General features: G+C 49.9%; 9 protein-coding genes across 9 annotated transcripts; 3 read left to right on the forward strand and 6 right to left on the reverse strand.

Moving 5' to 3' along the window:
- Positions 1-534: 534 nt before the first annotated feature.
- On the reverse strand, positions 535-1,758 carry VTN77DRAFT_9235 (uncharacterized protein; the record flags this gene model as incomplete). Its single annotated transcript, XM_069425821.1, has 3 exons — positions 535-1,398; positions 1,452-1,583; positions 1,642-1,758. 3 exons carry the CDS (start codon positions 1,756-1,758, stop codon positions 535-537), a joined length of 1,113 nt encoding a protein of 370 aa, XP_069274006.1.
- A 331-nt stretch (positions 1,759-2,089) lies between these two features.
- On the forward strand, positions 2,090-4,146 carry VTN77DRAFT_9236 (uncharacterized protein; the record flags this gene model as incomplete). The annotated part of the gene is made up of 2 exons (XM_069425822.1): positions 2,090-2,285; positions 2,345-4,146. 2 exons carry the CDS (start codon positions 2,090-2,092, stop codon positions 4,144-4,146), a joined length of 1,998 nt encoding a protein of 665 aa, XP_069274007.1.
- Positions 4,147-4,389: 243 nt separating this feature from the next.
- Positions 4,390-6,318, reverse strand: VTN77DRAFT_9237 (uncharacterized protein; the record flags this gene model as incomplete). The annotated part of the gene is made up of 4 exons (XM_069425823.1): positions 4,390-4,817; positions 4,886-5,031; positions 5,089-5,438; positions 5,521-6,318. The coding sequence occupies 4 exons, from the start codon at positions 6,316-6,318 to the stop codon at positions 4,390-4,392; spliced, it is 1,722 nt and encodes a 573-aa protein (XP_069274008.1).
- A 1,479-nt stretch (positions 6,319-7,797) lies between these two features.
- VTN77DRAFT_9238 (uncharacterized protein) lies at positions 7,798-8,220 on the forward strand (the record flags this gene model as incomplete). Its single annotated transcript, XM_069425824.1, has 2 exons — positions 7,798-7,921; positions 7,985-8,220. 2 exons carry the CDS (start codon positions 7,798-7,800, stop codon positions 8,218-8,220), a joined length of 360 nt encoding a protein of 119 aa, XP_069274009.1.
- Positions 8,221-8,709: 489 nt separating this feature from the next.
- Positions 8,710-10,310, reverse strand: VTN77DRAFT_9239 (uncharacterized protein; the record flags this gene model as incomplete). Its single annotated transcript, XM_069425825.1, has 8 exons — positions 8,710-8,757; positions 8,845-9,095; positions 9,159-9,255; positions 9,318-9,531; positions 9,654-9,752; positions 9,831-9,900; positions 9,975-10,073; positions 10,250-10,310. 8 exons carry the CDS (start codon positions 10,308-10,310, stop codon positions 8,710-8,712), a joined length of 939 nt encoding a protein of 312 aa, XP_069274010.1.
- A 465-nt stretch (positions 10,311-10,775) lies between these two features.
- On the reverse strand, positions 10,776-13,981 carry VTN77DRAFT_9240 (uncharacterized protein; the record flags this gene model as incomplete). Its single annotated transcript, XM_069425827.1, has 11 exons — positions 10,776-10,963; positions 11,036-11,157; positions 11,219-11,512; positions 11,573-11,671; positions 11,720-11,970; positions 12,027-12,707; positions 12,763-13,046; positions 13,095-13,405; positions 13,473-13,547; positions 13,615-13,669; positions 13,738-13,981. The coding sequence occupies 11 exons, from the start codon at positions 13,979-13,981 to the stop codon at positions 10,776-10,778; spliced, it is 2,604 nt and encodes an 867-aa protein (XP_069274011.1).
- A 427-nt stretch (positions 13,982-14,408) lies between these two features.
- VTN77DRAFT_9241 (uncharacterized protein) lies at positions 14,409-16,783 on the reverse strand (the record flags this gene model as incomplete). The annotated part of the gene is made up of 17 exons (XM_069425828.1): positions 14,409-14,610; positions 14,663-14,689; positions 14,777-14,879; positions 14,936-15,097; positions 15,157-15,172; positions 15,225-15,336; positions 15,395-15,547; positions 15,608-15,647; positions 15,697-15,762; positions 15,819-15,930; positions 15,981-16,062; positions 16,125-16,144; positions 16,205-16,370; positions 16,424-16,439; positions 16,506-16,518; positions 16,588-16,636; positions 16,695-16,783. 17 exons carry the CDS (start codon positions 16,781-16,783, stop codon positions 14,409-14,411), a joined length of 1,428 nt encoding a protein of 475 aa, XP_069274012.1.
- Positions 16,784-17,735: 952 nt separating this feature from the next.
- Positions 17,736-20,111, reverse strand: VTN77DRAFT_9242 (uncharacterized protein; the record flags this gene model as incomplete). The annotated part of the gene is made up of 1 exon (XM_069425829.1): positions 17,736-20,111. One exon carries the CDS (start codon positions 20,109-20,111, stop codon positions 17,736-17,738), a length of 2,376 nt encoding a protein of 791 aa, XP_069274013.1.
- Positions 20,112-20,456: 345 nt separating this feature from the next.
- On the forward strand, positions 20,457-21,534 carry VTN77DRAFT_9243 (uncharacterized protein; the record flags this gene model as incomplete). Its single annotated transcript, XM_069425830.1, has 5 exons — positions 20,457-20,496; positions 20,553-20,592; positions 20,826-21,196; positions 21,250-21,458; positions 21,514-21,534. The coding sequence occupies 5 exons, from the start codon at positions 20,457-20,459 to the stop codon at positions 21,532-21,534; spliced, it is 681 nt and encodes a 226-aa protein (XP_069274014.1).
- Between the last annotated feature and the right edge of the window lie 189 nt (positions 21,535-21,723).

Raw genomic sequence — 21,723 nt, forward strand, 5'->3', positions numbered from 1 at the left:
AGGACTCTGGAGGTAGGATTGCTGAACATTAGATGCCAAAAATGTCCATGGAAATAGGTAATACAGGACTTAAGTAATATGTATATGACCGTACGCTGTTTATGGACTCAGAGTCCGAGTCCAGAGAAACCATAACCTTGATTGTTTTGTTGACGCCGGGACACGCGACGTCATTCAATGCCCAACTGCCAAGAAATATATCTATTCCTGCCGGCCCAAGAGAAGCACTGTACATCATGTTACAAACTCAACGTAATAATGATACAAGAACTGATTGACTGAAACAATGACAAACAGCTAACATGGCATATGAGCCAATTTCGGACTGCATAGTTTATTCTTCAATGCCATAATGGAATAGCATCCTCCAGATTTTACAACGTCGGATTCAGCTTTGCATTTGAACCTTAATTAATAATACTAATAATGAGGGGAACCAAACAGGTCATCTCATGACGCTCCAAGAATAATCTACAAGGAGAAAGAGGGATCACATGCGACCTACGGGTATCATCATTTGAGCAATTTCACCGATCAACATCGGTCCAAAGGCAACTCTTTTAACCCGGGAAGTCCTTTATTCCTCCCCCAGTTCCATGCCTTCTTCGCCAGATCCGGAATGACGAACAGGAAGATCAGACTGCTGGCCCAGCTCGTCAAAGTATCGAGGAAAATACTGTTTCGAGGGCTGGGACCAAGGGCGGTCCCCTTCATGAGGTGTCCCACAAGCATGGTCGTGATAAGGTAGTCGCCTCTTTCGAGAGCCTTGATGGAAACCCTAGCGACTTCTTCCGGAGTCTGTGGTTTATCGGCCTCTTCCAACAACTGGGTGAGCTCTGGTTTGAGCTTCTGCTCATTCTCGAACCCGGGACTGAGAATCCCCATCGGGAAAACGATATGGATCTTGACATCAGCGGCAGGAGCGGGGTTGTTCTTGTTGCGACGGGCTCCATTGTACATTTCGACCTCCTGGCACAACGTGTCTGCCAAGGCGCGCATTGCGGCCTTGCCGGGAGAGTAAGGGCCGTAGCCGGTCACTGGGAAGAAGGCAAGAGTAGATGAAGTAAAAATCAGATGTCTTCGCGATGACGGTGACGTCGGCTGACCGCTGCCCTCTTTATCCGTAGGGGAGATAGGGGCCAGCCATCTCCTCAGCGTAGCATGAGCTGTGTATGCAGCTGTCCAATAGACGGTGTCCATCTGATCTCTCAGGGTCTGAATCGGCGTGTCGATAAAGAAACCCGGATGGCAGTATCCAGCACAGCACCAAACAATGTCCGGAGCTGCTCCATTATTCCACTTTGTCACCTCATCCAACACTCTGTCAGCCTCGGTAGGATTCGTGAGGTCGGCGCTGATGCAGTGAAATCTCTGTTTACTGGGATCGGAGGCGGCGGCCTGAGATCCGTCAGCAAGTTTCCAATTCACTTCCGGAAGTAGTCGAACCATACCTTTAAGCTCTCCACTGCTTGTTCGAGTTTCTTCAGCGTTCGTGAAACAACGACGACGTTTGCCCCCTTTTGCGCCAGCTGGATAGCTACAGCTTTCCCCATTCCATCGGAGCCGCCGGTGATAACGACAGTCTAAAACGAGAAGTCAGTCTGTCGCTTTTCATGTGATTCCTTTCGCATCGGCACGTACCTTGCCGTCAACAACGAACTCATTTCGTGAACCGAAGCCGAACATCTTGAAGACGGCGTAAGTCAACACGCCGCAGAGAATGGCTGAGGCTCCCAGGACAACAGCCGGATAGCTCATTGGAAGCAATTGTCGTCAAATTGAGAACCCGGCAGAGTGGTGGCCTGATCGAAAGCGCTCTCAATTGGAAGCTTGGAGCTAAGCTTACTCAGCTCGTACGCCGCATACAACTCCGCTGGTAGACTACTCGAAATATTACGAATATTACGTACCGCACGGTAATTGACAGTAGCTCACATTGCCCAATAAGGTCCCTTGTCTCAAGGCGGTGAGTGCGGCCCTCCAAAATTTTGTCACCAAAAAAATTGGCCGGCCGCGGAAATTCAAGGTGGGAAGAGAAGAACCGTGGTGGAAACAAACATCAAGCTGTCCTAATTTTCCTCCCATCTCCATGGGTAAAAAGAGGAAGGCCGGTGGCCGTCCCTACGGGGAGGCTGCTGTCAAAAAAGACGATCCCGCCCTTCAGTCCAAATACGACATAAACGAAACCTTCGACGATTCCGAAGATGAATTCATCGCCGGTCGCGACCAGATCCTCCTAGAAGAAGGCCCGGAGGCGAAAAGGCGGCGGAAACTGGAAGAGGATGGTATGCATTCAATTTCTTTCAATAATCGAGGGACATCGTCTTGCTGACTTCCGTTGCAGAGGAATTGCTCCAGCCTTCCGATGAAGAAGTCCTCGGCTACGAAGACGCCAGTGAAGACGATCTGGACGAAGAAGAGGACTACGACGAGGATGACGATGATGGAGAAGACAGCGACGATTACGAGTCTCGAAAACCGTCGAAAAAGTCGCGACAACAGCGAGATGCGTCGGTCTCCGATGCCGGTGATGGCGAAGAGTTCGAGGATGGTATTGGCGCCTGGGGTTCGTCGAAAAAGGATTTCTACAATGCCGATACCATTGAAACGGAAGCCGATGCTCTCGAGGAGGAGGAGGAAGCGAAGAAGATACAGCAAAAGCATCTGAAATCTATGAAAGAGGAGGACTTTGGCTTCGACGAGACAGAGTGGTTACAATCTAAGGAAGCGCCTGATGCAAGCAAAGAGGACGAAGATGGAGTGGTCACCGAAGTTCTACCACAGCTAGAGATTACAGATGATATGGGAGATGAGGAGCGGCTCAAGATACTGAAGTCGAGGTATCCGGAGTTTGAGCCCTTGGCGAAAGATTTCGTCGACCTTCAGGACACTTATAAGGATCTCAAACAAGCCGCGCAGGCAGCGGAGGAAGCGATCACAGATTTTTCGGAACCTGCGCCCGTTCCGGTGGTGAAGTTCCGTGCTTTGTCGGCTTATCTTGGGTCTATCAGCATGTACTTCGCGCTTCTCGCATCTCCTTCACAGAATGGGGATAAGAAAGCGCTCGCTATGCCACCTGCGGAACTGAGAGAGCACCCGGTGATGCAATCTCTAGTGAACTGCAAAAAACTTTGGGATGCCGTCAAGGATGTTCGCGTGCCTGACGTTTCCGAAACTGCAGAGGTCGATGGCACAGCCTCGGAGAGCGAAGAAGTGGAGCCAACACCACCGCCGGCTGCTGTCGAGAAATCGGAGAAGAAGGCTAAGAAAGTCAAATTACCCAAGGAAAAGAAACTGACGAAAGCACAGCGTGTTGCTGAAGCTGCGGCAGCCGAAGCCGAAGCTCGCCGCGCCGAGAAACTCCGTCAAACGGAAGCCGAACTGGCTGACCTGTCGAAGCTGATAACCAAGAAGTCAAAGGCAGCAGCTGCAAAAGTCTCGAAGAAGAAGGATGAGGACAACGATGACTCCGACTTTGGTGATGAGACTCTCACAGCACGTGAGGCGGAAGAAAAGGCAAAGAGAAAGCGATCTCTCCGGTTCTACACGTCCCAGATTGCACAGAAGGCCAACAAGCGTGACGCTGCCGGTCGCGATGCGGGTGGTGATCTCGACCTGCCGTATCGGGAGCGTATCAAGGATCGCCAGGCGCGACTCAATGCTGAAGCCGAGAAGCGCGGCAGGAAACAAGCAACTGAGTCTGAGCGACTGGGCGGAGATTCTGATGAGGAGGACCGCCGGCTCGCTGGTGAAGTTCGAGGAGACGGCGCGGGCTCGGGTACGGATGAAGACGAATACTACGACATGGTCGCCGCCCGCAAGAAGCAACGGGAAGCAGAGAAGAAGGCGCGCGCTGAGGCGTATGCGGAGGCCGCGAAAGAAGGGGGCCATGTTGAGGTCCAGGAAGAAATCGGGCCCGATGGCAAGCGAGCCATCACCTACCAGATCGAGAAGAACAAGGGCCTGGCTCCGAAACGGAAGAAGGAAGTGCGCAACCCGCGTGTCAAGAAGAGGAAGAAGTTCGAGCAGAAGAAGAAGAGGCTGGGCAGCATTCGTCCGATCTACAAGGGCGGCGAAGGTCCAGGTGGTTATGGCGGTGAGCTTACGGGTATCAAGAAGAACCTGGTTAAAAGTGTCAAGCTTTGAAAAACTGAAGGTGTTGTCGTCTGTCTTGTGTTGCATGTTCTATTCGCTGCTGCCGGCGTTTTTGAGGCTATCCCTCGTCTTGGGTGTATCTATGCATGTATATACAGTATAAATCAAAAATGAATTGCAATGTAGTCCACTTCTGTCCTGTCCAATGATTCTATGTGGGCATGTACTTGCTGCACAGGCATATCCAGAGCTGCTTTCTATCTAAAGGGTAAAAAAAAAGACCATTGCAGGCCATCATCTCAAACTAAGCCTACAACGCCGAAACCCTCGTTTCTTCTCCTCAGCACCCTCCAGACTAAAATCCTCCTTTTTCTCATTATCACCTAATAACCTCTCGTCCCTAATCAGGAGACACCCCAACAGACACGCCCCCATCAGCGGCACGAACATGACAAAGACGGCGTGCATCCCCTTCATCTTTGCGTCTATGATGGTAGCGTCCCAGACTCCTTGTCCCTGGCCCACCTTCCACGAGCCATCGAGGACTTGGGTCCGGATGGAGGCTGGCAGGTCAGCAGGTAGGGATGCTTTCATCACGCCGTATTGCACGGCCGTCGACACGGCGACGCCGACGGCTGAGCCGAGCGCGCGCATCCAGTTCCGGGCAGATGTCGTCACGGCCATGTCAGGGCGGTTCGACAGTGCTTGAAGCGCGACGAGGGCTGGTTTTTATTGAGTTCAGTCAGTCTTTTTTTTAGGCATAAATCGAGCTGGAGAGAGAGAGTCACACCTGGTTGAAAGACGAACCCCACACCGAGGCCTTCAACCATCACGGCCACGACATACAACGCGATAGGCGAAGTGCGCGAAAAGAGAGTCTTGAGCCCGGCACCAATGGTCCAAAGTATGAATCCTAGCCAGAGAGCGGGGAGATACCTTTTTTGCCCTTTTAGTCAAGGCCTAAAGAGGTGGTACGGAAAGAGAGACTTCTACCTTGTGAGAAAGCTCATCATCGGCCCCGAGCAGACCCCTCCAATGCTCTGCATCAGGAGCAGCGGCAACGACAGCAGTGCGCTTCGCATGGGACTGTAGCCGCGGACGTCTTGATAGTAAGTCGGGAGGAAATACAGATCAGCCTGCCAGACGAAGCCGAAGAGGAAGTTCTGGACGAACAACGTGCTGCGCGAGAGGGAAGCGAACAGTCGCAAGGGGAGCATCTGCAGTCGGGCCACTTTCCATTCGATGACCAGGAATCCGATGAAGAACACAGACCCGATGGCCAGCAGCGAGATGACGAGGGCGCTGTCCCAGGGCCAGACGCTGCCGCCGGAGTTGACAGAAATCTAGTCATCTCTTGTCAGATCTTCTTCCCTTATGGATAGCTATTTACTGCGACGAACGAACGAACGGGACAAGGTTACAAACCAAGATAAACAGAATCCCCGTGATGGCGCTGAACAGACCCATCCAATCGATCCTCTTCACCTTCTCCTGCCAGCTCCCCGTCACCGGCTTCTGCGGGACCAGCAACATCAGGGTGGGCACACACAGCGAGGCCAGGATGGCAGGGACCCAAAACGCCCAGCGCCAACCCTTCTCGCCCGTCTCGATCAGCGCGGCCGAGATGAACGGGCCCGTGGCAGCGCCTAGGCCGATGGCGCCGCTCAGCAAGCCCTGGTACTTCCCCCGCTCCTTTAACGAGACGAGGTCGCTGACGGTGATCTGGACGAGGGAGCTGATGCCGCCGCCGCCGACGCCGCTGATCGCGCGACAGACGTACAGCCAGGGCCCGGTTCGCGCAAACCCGCAGAGCAGATCGCCCACGATGAGGCTGGCCACGCACCCGATCAGCACGGGCTTGCGACCGAAGATGTCCGCCAGCCGGCCGTAGATGACCTGGAAGGCGCATTGCGCTAGTAGATAGGACGTGCCCACCCAGGTGATGGTATTGGAGGCGTTGAGGGATCGCGAAATGGCTGGGAGAGCGGTCGTGGCGGCGTTGACGTCCATGAACGAGACGAAGAAGCAGGTTGCCAGGCTGATGTAGGTGACTATCAGGCGCGAGAACGACAGCCGCTGGGTTTGATCCGTCAAGGTCAATTGGGGTTGTGATTGCTGCGAAGCAGCTGGAGAGGCTGCTGCTGCGGACTCATGGGCGCCGGACGAAGAAGCGGGTTTCTCCTGCAGAATCCCTTCTGCGATCTCTTCCGTGGTGGTAGCCATCTGGACTGTGGAATGGCCAGTACGACAGTCAAAAGGCAGGAAATCGAGAGGATGGCTACACCAGAAGAGACGTGTTTTAGCCAGTTATTTTGAATGCTATGTGAGTAGTTGCCAGCATGATTACTTAAGTCTGCAAAACAAAGACAAAAAAAGTAAACAAAAAAGATGCCAATTTAATTCCTCCGACTTTTCTCTGATGACATTAACTTACTAGTTATCTAGCTAGCCATTTCCGATCCCACGAAGTCTCACCGATCGATCCATCGATTGATTAATCAGATTGATTAGGGTTAATGTTTAGCCAGGTTGGCTCAGTCACGTGAGGGGCCTTAGGGCAGGCAGGGCCATGCACCATGGCCATGCTCAGTGCGGTGATTCAATTTTAGCGTCGCATCATAGATCACGATTCACAGGAGCATTTTAATAGTTGTTGATAAGATTGCTCCGTTCTCTGGTCGCTATTCGGAGAATACTCCGTCGGAACCAGGCTGCGGGTGGAGATGCCGCTGGAGACTCCGAGACTACGGAGTAATCCATCTCCTCTACTCCGTACGGAATATTCCAATTAGAATGCTTAGTTAGCACCTAGTAACTAGTTAACTATAACTACTTATATAATCCATCTCGTATCTCCTATAGCCTATAATACTTCTAGACTGAATTTCTCCCCCTTTTATAGTTGCTCCTAATAACTATTTAGTTATACTAACATTAATTTGAGTTATTTTATACTCCACTATCTTAATTACCTTTACTTTTAGCTATTGAAGATAGCTCTATATAAGCTATTACTTTCTAAGTGGGATAAGGCCTCACGAGTCCAGATATACTGCAGCTTTGTTGAATTGGAAATGGTCTTCCTTCTCCTATGTAAAGACCAAACAGGATAAAACAGCACCATGAGAATTGGATTCCCTCATCGTTGAGCCCTGCGATGGACGGGACAGTGTTCGCGACAAGTCCTCTACATAAATGCTGGAGCCTGGTATGTCCGCCATGGCAGACCCCTGTCGCCGACATCAGGCTCCTGCTCATGGCTGGACATTCCAGCCACCTCACTGGTCGATTTTTACTGTCCTGCCATGACCATAATATCCTTCTATTGTGTCTTCCTCAAATCGGAAAGCGAGGAAGCCTCCAGGTCTGTATGGCCTCCACAGTGTTTTCGAATATGATTTTCTACGATTTTAACCTCATTGCAACAGAATGGTTGGTATTGGTCACAGTAGTCTGACATCAGCTCAGCTGCATACAATACTACCACGCCTCTGGAACAGTTTTCTGAAATAGGAATCCGTTTCTGGCATCAATGCCCAATGGGACAATATATATGAGGCTCAAATTGACTACATAAGAACTAGTCCGGTCGCTGTTGAGAGGAAGAAACAAACAGTCATTCTTCAGTACAGTTGGAGTTCGCTGTAGGCTTCAGCATTCTTCAGTCACATTCTATCATTGATTAACAAACATCCTGATATAATGCAGCTGAAGCTCATTCCCACTCTTGCCTTTCTCCTTGCCTTCCTGACACCTCCCTCACTAGCTACCGTTGCCCTTGGCACGATCACTTTTGAAACGTCTGACTCCAGTACAACCTGGAACGGTAAACTGATGTCATTCATTCTGTCCAATTCACCTGCTGACCCAACTCTGTACTGTACTGTAGCCGCCTGGATTGAAGGAGACGACCCATGCGGTTCCGCCGTCAACATCAACCTGAATGGCGAAAACCCCTGCGGGATTGAGTTCACCCTGTCCAACGGGTACACCTATTACCTCGAAAATTGCGGCGACGGCAGCTTTGCCTTGTACAACAGTGACGGTAGCTACAACCATCTTTGCGAGTACACGGGGGATGACATCAATGGATACTGTGGAATACACCGGGAGTGGGACTGCTAGGTTGGTTGTCCGATTTGTATCTAGAGGAGCATTAAAGTAAAGTTCAAAGGGAGGATACCGAGTCCGTGAGGATGGGATTTCAAAAAATCTCTGCAACTACGAGAACAGTATTGTTCCAGCAGAAGAAAAATGAGAAAGGGCTCGTATCTACATTACATAATGTAAGCACGAGAGAGACGTCGAATCATTCAGACAATTCATTTAAATTCTGTGTTGCCTGTATACTGTGCACACAGCTAGCACATGAGCCTGACTGAGACAAGCAAGTCATCTAACGAACAATAATCGTACACTGTACACAAGCAAACACAAACTGTGACCAGACAAAAAATTGATTAGAGACGGAGAGCGACTAGTCATCTACATAGCTGTTGATTTTATGGTTTCATGATGTCGAGCAGCTCTAACCATAGATGTATAGTCAGTGTTCTGCTGACTGTCTATTCCCACCGACACAGAGTCAACCGACAAGTTTTTGATTTTTCTATTTTATTTCGGCGCATTCTTATTGCCCGGCCCGTACCAGTCATCGAAGCCCTAAAAACACAAACACGGGAGGGATAACACGTCAGCAGTCTCTCTCACTAAAATCTAGGTACCTGTAAAAGAAGAAGGTGAACTCACCAAATCATGCCCCCAAGCAGGTGTATTCACCCGCTGCTGCTTCCCCCTCGCTGCCATGCCCTCCAACACCTCCATATCCTCCTTCGCTAGCGGGATCACCTTGAAATTCTCCTCGATCCGGCTCGGGTTGACGGATTTGGGCAGGACGATGCAGCCGCGGTTGACTTGGTAGGAGATGAGGATTGTCGCGGGCGAGACTTTGTACTTTTCTGCGATGGCGCCGATTTCGGGGTCTTTGAGGAGGGGGGAGTCTGTGAGAAAGAAGGAGAATTAGTGCCGTTTCGTTGAAGGAGAAAAACTGGATTGAGACTTACTTGTCGAGCCTAGAGGGCAGTATGCCTCGAGAACGATGCCCTTATCCTCACACCACTTCTTCAATTTGTGCTGGGGGCAGTACGGGTGGAGCTCGACCTGTTGACAGATGTTTCGTCAGCTGCCACTCAATTTCAATTCAACAACGCCCGGTTACGCACCTGGTTAACAGCCGGAACAACCGTCCACGTCTTTTCCAAGTGCTCGAGGTACGGGATACTGAAGTTCGACACCCCGATCGCTTTCACTTTTCCGGCCTTGTACAGCTCCTCCATCTGCCGCCAGGTATCCTGCTGGTTCCAGGATCGGTCCACGGCGCGCGTGCCGTCGGGGTTGGTTGGGAAGAGCGCAGATGTCTCGTTGGGGACGAGCCGGCTGTCAATCATCAGTCAGTCAGTCAGTCGTACAGCATGGAAGGGTTTGATTTGAATGATCAGACTGAAGGAGGACAATGAACGTTTGCAAGTGGTTGATTGCCCCGGGGAGGGGGCACTCACACTGGCCAATGAACCAAATACAGATCCAGATAATCCGTCTGGAGATCCTTCAACGTCTGCGCCAGGGATGCAGCAACATTGTCCTGGTAAGTGTTCCACCTGCGCACCATTTGCGTCAGCTATACATGTCCCTAAATTATCTCCCCATGGGTAATAGGTATATGACAAAAAACGGACACTTTACTAGTAATGAAGATCTCCTCTCTTGGGATGCCAGACGCCTTAATCGCCTCTCCGACCTCCTTCTCTAGATAAATGCCATTAATATTAGTAGATAATCTCTTGATCAATCTTTTCGGGGTGGAAGGTGCATAGACGAACCATTCTGATAGATCAACGCGCAGTCCAGATGTCGATAGCCGCACTTCAACGCGTGCAGGACTGCCTGGCCCACCTCGCCGGGTTTTGCCTGCCATGTGCCTGTGCCACGAATTAGCATGTACCTCATAGATAAGCTTGCGTGTGTCTAAACTTGAATTAATCGTTGACAAGATGGGTATATGGGGGTAAAAAAGAAGAAGAAGAAGAAAGCGCAAGAGCTCTGCTCTTCTCTGCCCGTTCAATTCTATATGAGGTATGTATACAGTGTTACTCACCAAGACCAACAGCAGGGATGGAAGCTCCAGTATTGAGCTTAAACTCTGTAGGCACAGACATGATGATAACTAGGCAGGTTGTGTATGTAGTAACGACGCAGAAATGTTCGCTCTCTGACAGACGAAAGAAAGAAGAGAATAAAAAGTTATGTCAACGAGTGAATTGGAAAAAGAAATTGGAATTGCTAGGTACCTTATTTATCAACGTCGCGATTTGTCCGCTAGGTACGTTGTAATACCGGAGGAAATGTGGAGAAAAATACAAAAAAGGAACAAACACCCCGCGTGCGATCATCTGCCCCGCTCGGCCTCTCCGCGATCCTCGGGGGTTATTGGAGCGAGACTGTCGTTCTTATAAGCTCTACGGACGTTGTTCCGCGACTGTTGTCGATGTTGAAAAGATGGGCTCATAGGCAATAAATACTTCGCACTTTTATTGACAGCATAACAAACATTTAATTCATCGACCTCCGATGGTATATTACAATCCATATCTTTACAGAGATAGCCTCCAAGAAATCACCTCCTACTCTTTACTCAGATTCATCAAAACATGCCTGAATCTCTGCGCAATCCCCCAAGACATATTCTCCAATCTCTCGCTGAAGGTCGACAGAATCTTTGACACTGTCAGCTCGGCCAGGTCTCCCAGTCCTTGAAACGACACGGGTCCGCCGTTTTGAATCCATCCTTCGACATCGTCGAATTCAGACCCTACATACGGAGTACGGACGGATTAGTTAGGTGAGAAAGTGGATGCATGGAATTCAGTAGAAATAAACTCACAGGTGATCGTTGTCCGATTCTGGCCCGTAGATGAGCCACCCAACAACCCTCCTTGTCCAAATTTGATGATAGCCCAGAATGTGAGGGCAACGTCAAAGATCCAAACTGTCTCAGATGGGGTGCTATTACGATCGTGGCGTCAGGATAAGAATTAGTAGCAAATAAAGAAATGGGTCAACTCACTCAAAAGGAAATCTAGTTAGGAGGGCGCTGAGCTGGCCAGCATGGACGAGTATTGATCTGGCACTGACGGGATCCTCTGATATCCGCGCTGACAACCATGCCCTTGCATCCCTCTTGCTCTCTTCTGTCCCAGATTTACCAGCGGCAATCTTGATGTTGTCGAGAAAGCCAGACCAAGTAAATTGGATGTGTCCCAGATGAGAAAGTGCCGAAACGCTGACGATCAGCGAGTTTGGCATGCATGACAGAGAGTAACACGACGCAGAGAGTTGATCCAGCAGTTCCTGTGGATTACTGGATTCATTTATCAGTCATCTAGCACAATCAACAAACCCGACCATCATCTCGGCTTACTGCTTGAAGTTCGACGGAAATGCCAGCCGGTACGGAAAAGAATCCGTCGCGACAGGCTGAGAAAGGATAGGATCAAATGCGGAAGCATCAGTACAAAGCCTATAAGGATTAGTCTCATATAAAAAAGCACATGACAACAGACCTCACCGGTAGAGGGTGTGAGCGATCAATGAGAAGCCAAATGGGTTCAGAGGTTGCGGCAGCTTTCCAGCTGAAAGCAACGAATTCAAGACGGTACGAAAGTTTGACTTTTGAGGCTGAAACAGCTCTGATTCGAAGTCAATGGCAGCTGCAGGTGCATTCCAAGTTTCCTCGTCACTCGGAAGCGGCACATTGATCTCTCCAACAGAGAAAAGAGGAGAAATGCCCAGCAAGCATGAAATTTGCATATCATAAAGCTGTAAACAATATTAGTAACAGACTTTCAGCTGTGCACCATAACATGATGACCTACATATATTCCCCATCCCAGACGACGCCGCTCCTCGTCATCCGCATACGCTCGGCGGAGTTCTTCCGGAGTAGTCGTGTCTCTTCGTCGTTCCAACTCTTTAACAAAAGTCAAACTAGGACGAAGGAGATGCATCCTCCGTGCTGTTGTGACAAGGCCGCCTCGACTGATTTCCGCATGCTGATAGAGCATTCGCGAACCGCAGAACAGCCCAAACGTCGACTGCAAGAGCCACGCCTGGACGATAGATGTATCAAACATTGCACGTCGATCGCTCTCCCTCATGTAAGCAATTGCTCTTCTAGCTAGCTCATTCAGGGCCACCGCAAGTCCATCCAACCCATTCCTCGAATACATGGCACCAATGGCTGCCATGGCAAGAAGCAGGACCGGATTTGCCTCCGCCATTCTGAAAGTGGATCGTCGAAGGATTGGAAGAGTTTCGTGGAAATGGCGGAAATAGAGATTGATGCAAACCGTCAACGTCTGGGTTGAGGGGAAAGCTGCCACGTCGACAATCGGCCAATGAGATTGGTGAGACATGCCGACCAACGATAACATCGCTTCGCGGGTTGACTCAGTCACATGGTCGCAATGGGCCTCATGTAGCGTTGGTCGAGACTTTTGAGATACGGGAGGAAGATCTAACCAGCTATCATCCTTGCTGGGTCGATAGACGTGCGGCTGCAGAGATTAGTTGTGGCTGTTCTTTCTTCCCTTCCAGTTGAACTCCACTTACCCATGGAGTATCAGTTGGCTGGGCGTCCCTTATTAAGTGTGACGACGGTGGAAGCGCAGAAAGAACTTCTGCCGTATCTTGCTCTTTCGCGCGGGTCTGAAGCGCAGAGTCATAAGCATTTGCTGGAAGCCAGTTCGCTGGCGGAGTGTTTGGGGCATTCGTGTTTAGTGTCTTCATATTATCCATCTCTTCTTCAGTAATGTTCCATCCAAAATAACTTTCCGAGGAGTCCATGATAACATCATAGAGAGTGTCCAGAGGGAGATTGGAAAAATCGTCATCCGCTGTGGATCAATCAGCACGATTCCAAGGAGGCAATTGACGAAACTTACCGGTGACGGGTGCCGGGGAGCCATCAGCATGAACATCGTTTAATATCTGATATGTTGCATTCATAGAAGGAGAAGCGATGTTCAGAGTCGGATGAAGCGTCGCATTCTCGGTTGGCATCTGGCCGTTGGACACAGCCGAATCCGTCTGGGACGAGTAAATTGACACATTATCAGCGTGGTTTGGCGCAGGATGACATATTGACGTCCTCTCGCGGTTCCTGTATTGGCATGCATGGCCTGAAGCAAGACACCTGCTGCATGTGCTTCCAGGCTGTCCGTCACATCGGACCTTCATAGTGGCACACGACGTGCTATACCACGCATTAGTAGCGAAGCTTAATTGATCGTCGAGATAACTAAGAAATAGTCGAGACCCACCAGGAAATCTTGCGGGGTATCTTCACAGCAGCAGCGGACAGTCCATGAAGGGCAGCATGTCGTGTCATCACATCTCTGTCAAGGAGACGTTGGTTTTGTTTTGTTTTTTAACAATCCATTAATTTGTATCGGAGAGCCTCACCTTCGGACAAAGCGCTTTCTGCACGTCGGGCACTCGTATCGGACATCACCAGCGTCTTGCATGATAAGAAATTGAAGTCAGAAACGCCCAGAATGGATCACGTTTACTACGACAACAGCTTACGACTTCGCTCATGGCGCTGGAGATGCTCGAATTTCCCAAAAGCTCGTCGACACTCGGGCCAGCTGCACACCAACGTCCGTTCCTTCCTTGCCCGTTTCTTTGGTGGACCATGGTCTCCCGGAATGACCCTCAGGCCTGGGTCGCAGGAAATGGCCTGAGTCAGAGGCGTCTCTGCATCTTTCACTCCTGGACGCTGCTGCCACGACGTCGAAACGGGCGGTGATACGGGCTGCCTTGCTGCCATCTGCAAGTTGTCGATGGGATTGATGGAAGTACCCCAGATGCTTGAATTGTCCGGGGTCTAGTTAGACGATGGAAGGACCTTCCTGATTAGGTAGGTAATCAGTCTGCGGGAGCACTGTTGATTGGTTCGTCCCAGTAGGCTGAACGTCCTCCCCGGCCCAACAGGCTCGGACCTTCTCCGATCCTCGGGACTTTTTTCTCCCAGGTCAACCTTAAGCAATAATACCATCTTCAGTAGACTGAATAAATACATTTCAGTCTGCTTGAAGAAATGAAATATGGCTGAAGAAAATTATTGGAATTTCCAATGGGCGATTTCCAATTCTAATCCAGTAGTCCTGATCGAATGATGCAGGACTGAGAGAGTACATAATACATATAGGTATGTACATTGCTTGAACCTACTCTAACATCCCCTGCAACCATTCTTATACATCTCCCGAACTGCTAATCTCACCAGAATGCATCCTCTCTTCGCTCCCTCCGTCTCGCGTGAGCTCGTAGGGATACCTCTTCGTAAGGATCATAAGGAGAAGTGCAGTGACAATACAGCCAAACATCAGCGACGTGCTCACTGAGAAACCAGGAATGTATGCCGGCGCAGTATTGGAGGGCCAGATGTAGGATCCACTGCGAAAGACTGTCAGAATGCTATAAAACCCGCAGTTTCCGGAGGACTTACTATACGGAGGATAGGTTTGCCAAGGCGCTGTAGGATGACTCTATTAGCAAAGAAAGATTCAGAGAGAGAGAGGGGGAGAGAGAGAGAGAGAGCACAGAGGTAATTTGTACATACTTCACAAAGCCAATTGCCACAGCACGTTTTTCCGCCGGCCGATAGATTGTGTTTGATAGATAACTGAGGGTCAGAGGACTGCAACACCAAATCCCGGCAGCCCCTAAATTTTAGAAAGTTAGTGAAAGAACTATGGAAGATATTCAACTGGAGCCATACCAAATGCCAGAAACGCATATCGGACTTTGGAATTCTTCACCGCTGCCACGATGATCAAAGAAACAGTGGACATGGTGGCCATAGCCATGATATGTTTGGGCCGCTCATTCTGTATGTCAGATGAGAAGCAGCACACGAGAACGATCACGAGCGCGACCATATCTGAAGTGAACTTGTCAGAAAATTCAATAGAAGGTGACAATGCAGCACCAATCTCTTACAGATAGGAATTGTCATCTGTAGCATTGTCAGCAGAACTCGACATAAAGCATGTAAGAGGATCACGCACGTATTGCACATCCATACCCGTGTAGCCCAAGGCGGCCATCAAGGTTGGTACGAAGTAGGTGATTGTGCCCGCGCAAGTGCACAAACTCTGAGCAACCATGAAGAGCCAAGTCCTGCTCGGCGTCAATCAATAGAGCGGATGGGATACGTCCGTCTAATGCGACCTCTTACCTCCAGTCTTTGATCGCAGACAAAAGGCTCTGCAGATGGCTAATGTCACCAGCTCGACTCGAGTTGTGGTCCTGCTCCAGACGACGAATGGCGTATTCTCGCTCTTCCGGTGTGAGCCATTTCGTGGTAGCGGGGAAATCCGGCAAGATAAATCTTCGCAAAGAGGTCAGATAATTACTCGTTGCACAATGGAATTAACGGGAAAGAACCTACAAGGCAATGATAGCACATCCTATAGTGATGACACCCTCAACTGACAGAACCCTCAGCAGAGTCCGATCAACTCAAGAATCGGGACTTACTCAGAAACAGCCATTTCCATGCGGGAAGACTTCCACGGTTTTGCATGTCGTCCACAATCAAGCCGGCTAGATGACTGTTAATTGAAATGGAACTACCCGGCGAGAGAGGTATGGGTAATCACCGATGAGGCCACCAACGGCGCCGGACACAAGGGAAGCGCAGTAGAAGATCGAGAAGCGACGAGCCAGTTCCGCCTTCTTGTACCAGTTGCTCATGAAAAGCAGCACTCCGGGCTGTTGAGTCGGTTAGCGCGCTGGATTTTCCATCACGACAGGAAACCCACAAAGTAGCCGGCTTCGATCAGACCGAGGCAGAATCGGAGACCAATCAGACCTCCTTTCGTGTTGACACCGGTATAGCCAATGCTGCGACGCTCGCGGTCAGATTTGTTGATTCCAACCCATTCTTGCTAGCAGGATTTTCTTACACCATGGCGCCCCAGACAATCTAATTAATAAACACTTTTAGTATCTGTGGTTCACTTCTATAGAGGAAAATCAGACCCACCATAAGACCCGGAAGATAGAGACTGGGCCTAGTCCGGCTGAGAATCATATTGCTGGGAACTTCCAGAAGAAGGTATCCAATGAAGAAAATAGAGACAGCTAGCGAGTAATCAGAGGAGCTGAGTTGCAAAGCGTCTGCCATACCGGCCTCCTTGGCATTTCCAATACTATGAAATTCTCAGCCTAATTCGTCTCATGATTGACAAGAACATCTGCTCACTTGTTTCTATCGAGGTCTTCCCGTTGAGATTGGTCTGGTCAGCACTTGGATCCTTCCCACTGATAATTGGTAATGCACGTACAGTTGAGAATGTACTGCCGAGGTTAAATGATACATATCAGTAAGAGCACACAATCTCACAGCAGGCAATGAGCTGAACGTACCATGATAAACAAAGGTGGGATAAGACGAAGGTCGACTTTCCACAAAATCCTATGATCTCATAAGTCCCGCTCACTCTTCCTACTATAACATCGGAACCCTAACTCACCTCCTCTCCAATTCCACATTTTCCACGAACGGAGTCGCATATTGCCCGGAGGACCGCTCCTCATGGGCAATTGTTTCTTCTTTCGACATGGTGAAGGTATTTGCGGGGTAATTTTTCTTCATCTTTTTTCCCTGGGGAAATCATCAGGTTTCGATCGGCCTCAAATAGAATATATATATGCTAAAGCTATGCAGAGAGCTGTGTGGGGAAGTGGAGACTCCGAAACTATGGAGAACGCGGAGTTTGGCCGGTCGAGAAAACGTGGAGTGATCAATTCAACAGTGGTTAATTATTAACCCGACGGTGCGTGTATTCCCTACAGCAAAATAAATAGTATAAAAATCTGGTCTCCATTAACTTGAAGCCACCGATAATCTCCACCTTGAGCAAGATTCATTCTCCCAGCAAAGCCTTCAGCTCCTTTCGGACGTCTTCGTATGCGAAATTTTGCTGCCGCGGGGACTTGGGTAAAAGGTCCATTTCCAGAAATTTTCTTGCGATTAGCTGGAATGAAGCCATATGGGCGCGATTCGATGAGTGGTCGCCTTGAGACAATCGAGTCTCTTCATCACGTCCTGCTTGGAAGCGTCGACGTGAACTCGAGGGGTTGTAAGAGGTGCTAAAGACCGAATCTCTTCTTTTGGCAGAAGGCATCCTTGTGAGTTGAACTGGGGAGAAACTGGGTAGATAGTAAGTAGTAGGACACTGCCCGTGATACTGCCCATCATTGCCTACTTCCAGTTTCGGGTTGTTAACCGAACCCAATCGGGATGTTCAAGCTACAGGAAGAGACTTCACTTTTCTCTATAATGTACATGAGTGGCATTAGTTACATTAGAATTCTATACGGAGAGGAGCTCGTCCTGAGCGGAGACTCATATAGTACATCATAATATACATTTTGCAGAGACCAACCTCACATCATGCAATGCCAGCATAAAGGCCCTATGTATCCAAATGTCCCCACCAAATGTGCCGCATCATGATATCAACGTATTCATGCATAAATAACAACCCCCTAACTCCATCGACCATTCCCACTTACGATTCAGGGACGACCTCAAGACCACTCTTATCCGAATTGAACCTCACACGTGCCGTATGCCCAGAAGCAACCTCGCCACGGATGATTTTATCCGCCAGCCTATTGCCGATTTCCTTAGCAATCAGACGATTGAGTGGGCGAGCGCCATATTTGGGATCATAACCCTTCTCACAGAGCCATTCCTTGATATCTTCTTCAACCTTCAACGTCATGCGTCGATCATCAAGTCTGGACTGCAATTCCTTGAGTCGGATTTCAACGATATCTCGGAGGGCGCTCCGAGAAAGCCTCTTAAAGACGATGAACTCGTCGATTCGGTTGAGGAACTCTGGAGGATATGATGCTTGCACCACATCCATGACCGCCTTCTTCAGCTCAGGAGAGACTTCTCCATCTTCAGATATCTTGGAAGAGTGCAGAGGATCCGACCCAACGAGGATATCAGCTCCCAAATTGGAAGTCAAAACAATGATGGTGTTCCTGAAATCGACCTTGTGCCCCTGAGAATCGGTAAGAAACCCTTCATCAAGTACCTGTAACAATAGAGAAGAAATATCGCGGTGGGCCTTCTCGAATTCATCGAACAGCACCACAGCATAGGGCTTTCGCCTCACAGCCTCGGTAAGTTGGCCGGCATCGTCATATCCGACGTATCCAGCAGGTGCTCCGATCAAACGGCTAACGGTGTGCTTCTCTTGGAACTCGCTCATGTCGAACCTCAGAACCGCAGACTCGGTAGAGAAGAGGAAACCAGCCATTTTCTTGCAAAGTTCGGTCTTTCCCACGCCGGTCGGACCAAGGAACATGAAAGATGCCAACGGCTTGTTTTCTCCACTGAGACCTGCCCTCTGCATCCGGACTGCATTGGCCACCGCAGACAAGGCTTCGTCTTGTCCACGGACGGACTGTCTCAGGGTGTCCTCCATATGAATCAGTTTTTCCACCTCACCTGCCATCAGTTTGTTGACAGGAATGCCAGTAGTGCGAGAGACGACGTTTGCGATATCGTCAGCCGTGACAGAATCGTGAATGAGAGTCTGCCCTTCCTTGACTTCAGCAGCGCCCTCCTGTGGCAGTTTGGCCTCGAGACTGGGAATAATAGAGTATCGCAACTCTCCAGCTCTCGCGAAGTCGCCCTCACGCTGCGCCTTTTCCAGTTCGAATCGTGACCGTTCCAGTTCTTCTTTGGTTTGCTTGATGCTTTCAATCTCTGCCTTCTCTTTGTTCCAGATCTCCATGAGCTTGGAGACCTCCTCTTGTTTCGTCTTCAACAATTCTTGCAACCTCTCACGGCGCTCCTTGCTTGTGACATCGGTCTCTTTCCGAAGCGACTCAAGCTCGATCTGTATTGTGGTGATCTCTCGATCAAGCTCCTGAATCGCATCCGGTTTTGATTCTTGTTGCAAGCGAAGAGCTGAGGCAGCCTCATCCACCAGATCGATGGCTTTGTCAGGAAGGAAACGGTCCGTGATATAACGGTTGCTGTAGGTTGCAGCCGCGACGAGGGCCGCATCGGTAATTCTCACACCATGGTGAACTTCGTATTTGTTTTTGATACCTCGCAAAATGGATATCGTAGAAGCCACGGATGGCTCACCGACTTGGATGGGCTGGAAACGACGGGCCAACGCAACATCCTTCTCGATCATCCGATATTCATTGAGAGTGGTGGCACCGCAACATTGTAGCTCGCCTCTAGACAGGGCAGGCTTCAGGAGATTGCTTGCGTCGATACTTCCTTCCGCCTTGCCGAGTCCGAGCAGAGTGTGAAGCTCATCAATGAAGAGAATGACACCACCTTGCGCATCCTCCACCTCCTTCAAGACCGCCTTCAACCGTTCTTCGAAATCGCCTCTGAACTTTGCGCCTGCGATGAGCGAGCCGAGATCCAGCGCCACGACACGTTTGTTCTTTATGCTTTCTGGCACATCTCCATCCACGATACGTTGTGCTAGACCCTCCAAGATGGCTGTCTTGCCAGTGCCGGCGGCGCCAATGAGCACTGGGTTATTCTTCGTGCGTCTCGAGAGAACCTGAATCGTTCGATGAATTTCTGCATCTCTTCCAATGACGGGATCGAGCTTCCCAGCCTTGGCCTTCGCGGTGAGATCAACGCCATATTGCTCCAACGCCGGCTTTTCCGGTTCACCTCCCAAGTTCATCCGGTATGTACCGCCTGGAGGATTCGGTCGGCCATTGGCATAGTGACGAGAGATGGAAATCGAAGGAATAACGGACCTCCGAGGGGAGAATTGTGGCCGAAGAGCTTGCCCGAGGCCTATCCTTTGCATGGCCGGGACTCTGCATGACGATGCGAGGGTAGACGGCCGGCATAGCCGGCTCCGAGAAATCCGTAACCTTGTAGACATCATATTCTGAAAAGATCTTATTGTTGGAGGAAGAAGAGATGGTACATAATGGAGGAGGATTAGATATATATACTGAGATAACTGCTACCGCAAGCTCTCGGCGAATCGGCGATCGTTCTGGAAAGCTCGAGCTTTTGAGTGGCGGGACCTCAGTCCAACCCGGTCTCGGCGCCGATCACGTGGCTAACCCCAAGGAGGGGCTACCACGCCGCTTAAGAAAATTCTCCCCAAAATTTTAGACACGTTGGAACTCCTTTTGTTCTCCCCATCTTCCCCTCCCACCACCACCTTGCTCTTCTCTGTCTAACCTGTCCTCTCCTTCCTTAACCACTCTCAATATATTTCACAATGGGTTTCACCGACTTCACCTCAGATGCTGGCCTTACTGGTAAGCTATTATCATCTCTTTGACTTCCTGCAGGCTGTGCTAACCCCTGACCCAAGTTGCCAACAACTGGTTGGCTACCAGGAGCTACATTGTTGGGTAAGTCCTGCTTGCTTGTTCTTGATTATAATATGCTTTGTGCTTTCAACTTCTGCTGCATTCCGTGATGAGAAACAAATTGGTCCGTGTTTAGGAGGCGACTTAAGACACCGCCGCATGACTACACCCAATTGCGAGAAATCGCGTCTCTGATCTTTCTGTCGTCTTTGTTATTTCTCTTCAAAATGGTTACCGCATCTGGAATATGAGTTATGCTGACGAAAAGAATCCAGCAATGAGCCCTCTCAGGCCGATGTTGTGACTTTCAAGGCTTTCCAGGGCGCTCCTGACGCTGAGAAGTTCCCTCACGTCGCCCGCTGGTACAAGCACATTGCTTCATATGAGTCGGAGTTCTCCACCCTCCCGGGTGACCCTTCTAAGCCCTACACTGCCTACGGACCGGAGACGACGGAGCTCCCGACCGGCCAGAAGAAGCCCGCTGAGGACGACGAGGATCTGGACCTCTTCGGCAGTGATTCCGAGGAGGAAGACCCAGAGGTCGTCAAGGAGCGTGAAGCTCGCCTTGCTGAATACAAGAAGAAGAAGGAGGCTAAGCCCAAGGAGGCGGCCAAGTCCCTTGTCACCCTGGAGGTGAAGCCATGGGGTGAGTAGATTCAGCCTGGACCTGGTGAACGACAGTTGGCTGACTTTTTTCAGATGATGAAACCAACCTTGAGGAGATGGAGGCCAACGTTCGTGCCATTGAAAAGGATGGTCTCGTCTGGGGTGCTTCTAAGTTCGTTGCCGTTGGTTTCGGTATTAAGAAACTGCAGATCAACCTGGTCGTTGAGGACGAGAAGGTCTCCCTCGATGAGCTCCAGCAGCAGATTGAGGAGGATGAAGAGCACGTCCAGTCCACTGATATTGTAAGTTTTACTCTGGCCGGTACCTGCTGAGCGTATTCTAACTTGACTCGAACAGGCCGCTATGCAGAAGCTGTAAACGAAATATTTTATGAATTAAGATGAATTAAGAGGGATGGAATGATGAGAATGATGACAATGGACTGTGATGCCTGAATTTTTGAGTTATGACTTTGATTATCTAGATATTGACCAGCTGTAGAGAGCCGGTCATAGATGACGAAAAAAATTCAAAACCACGCGCCCAGCGTGTTCACAAAGATCCTTA

Source organism: Rasamsonia byssochlamydoides, assembly GCF_041956645.1.
Source record: "Rasamsonia byssochlamydoides strain NRRL 3658 unplaced genomic scaffold VTN77scaffold_85, whole genome shotgun sequence".
NCBI classification, from domain to species: Eukaryota; Fungi; Ascomycota; class Eurotiomycetes; order Eurotiales; family Trichocomaceae; genus Rasamsonia; species Rasamsonia byssochlamydoides.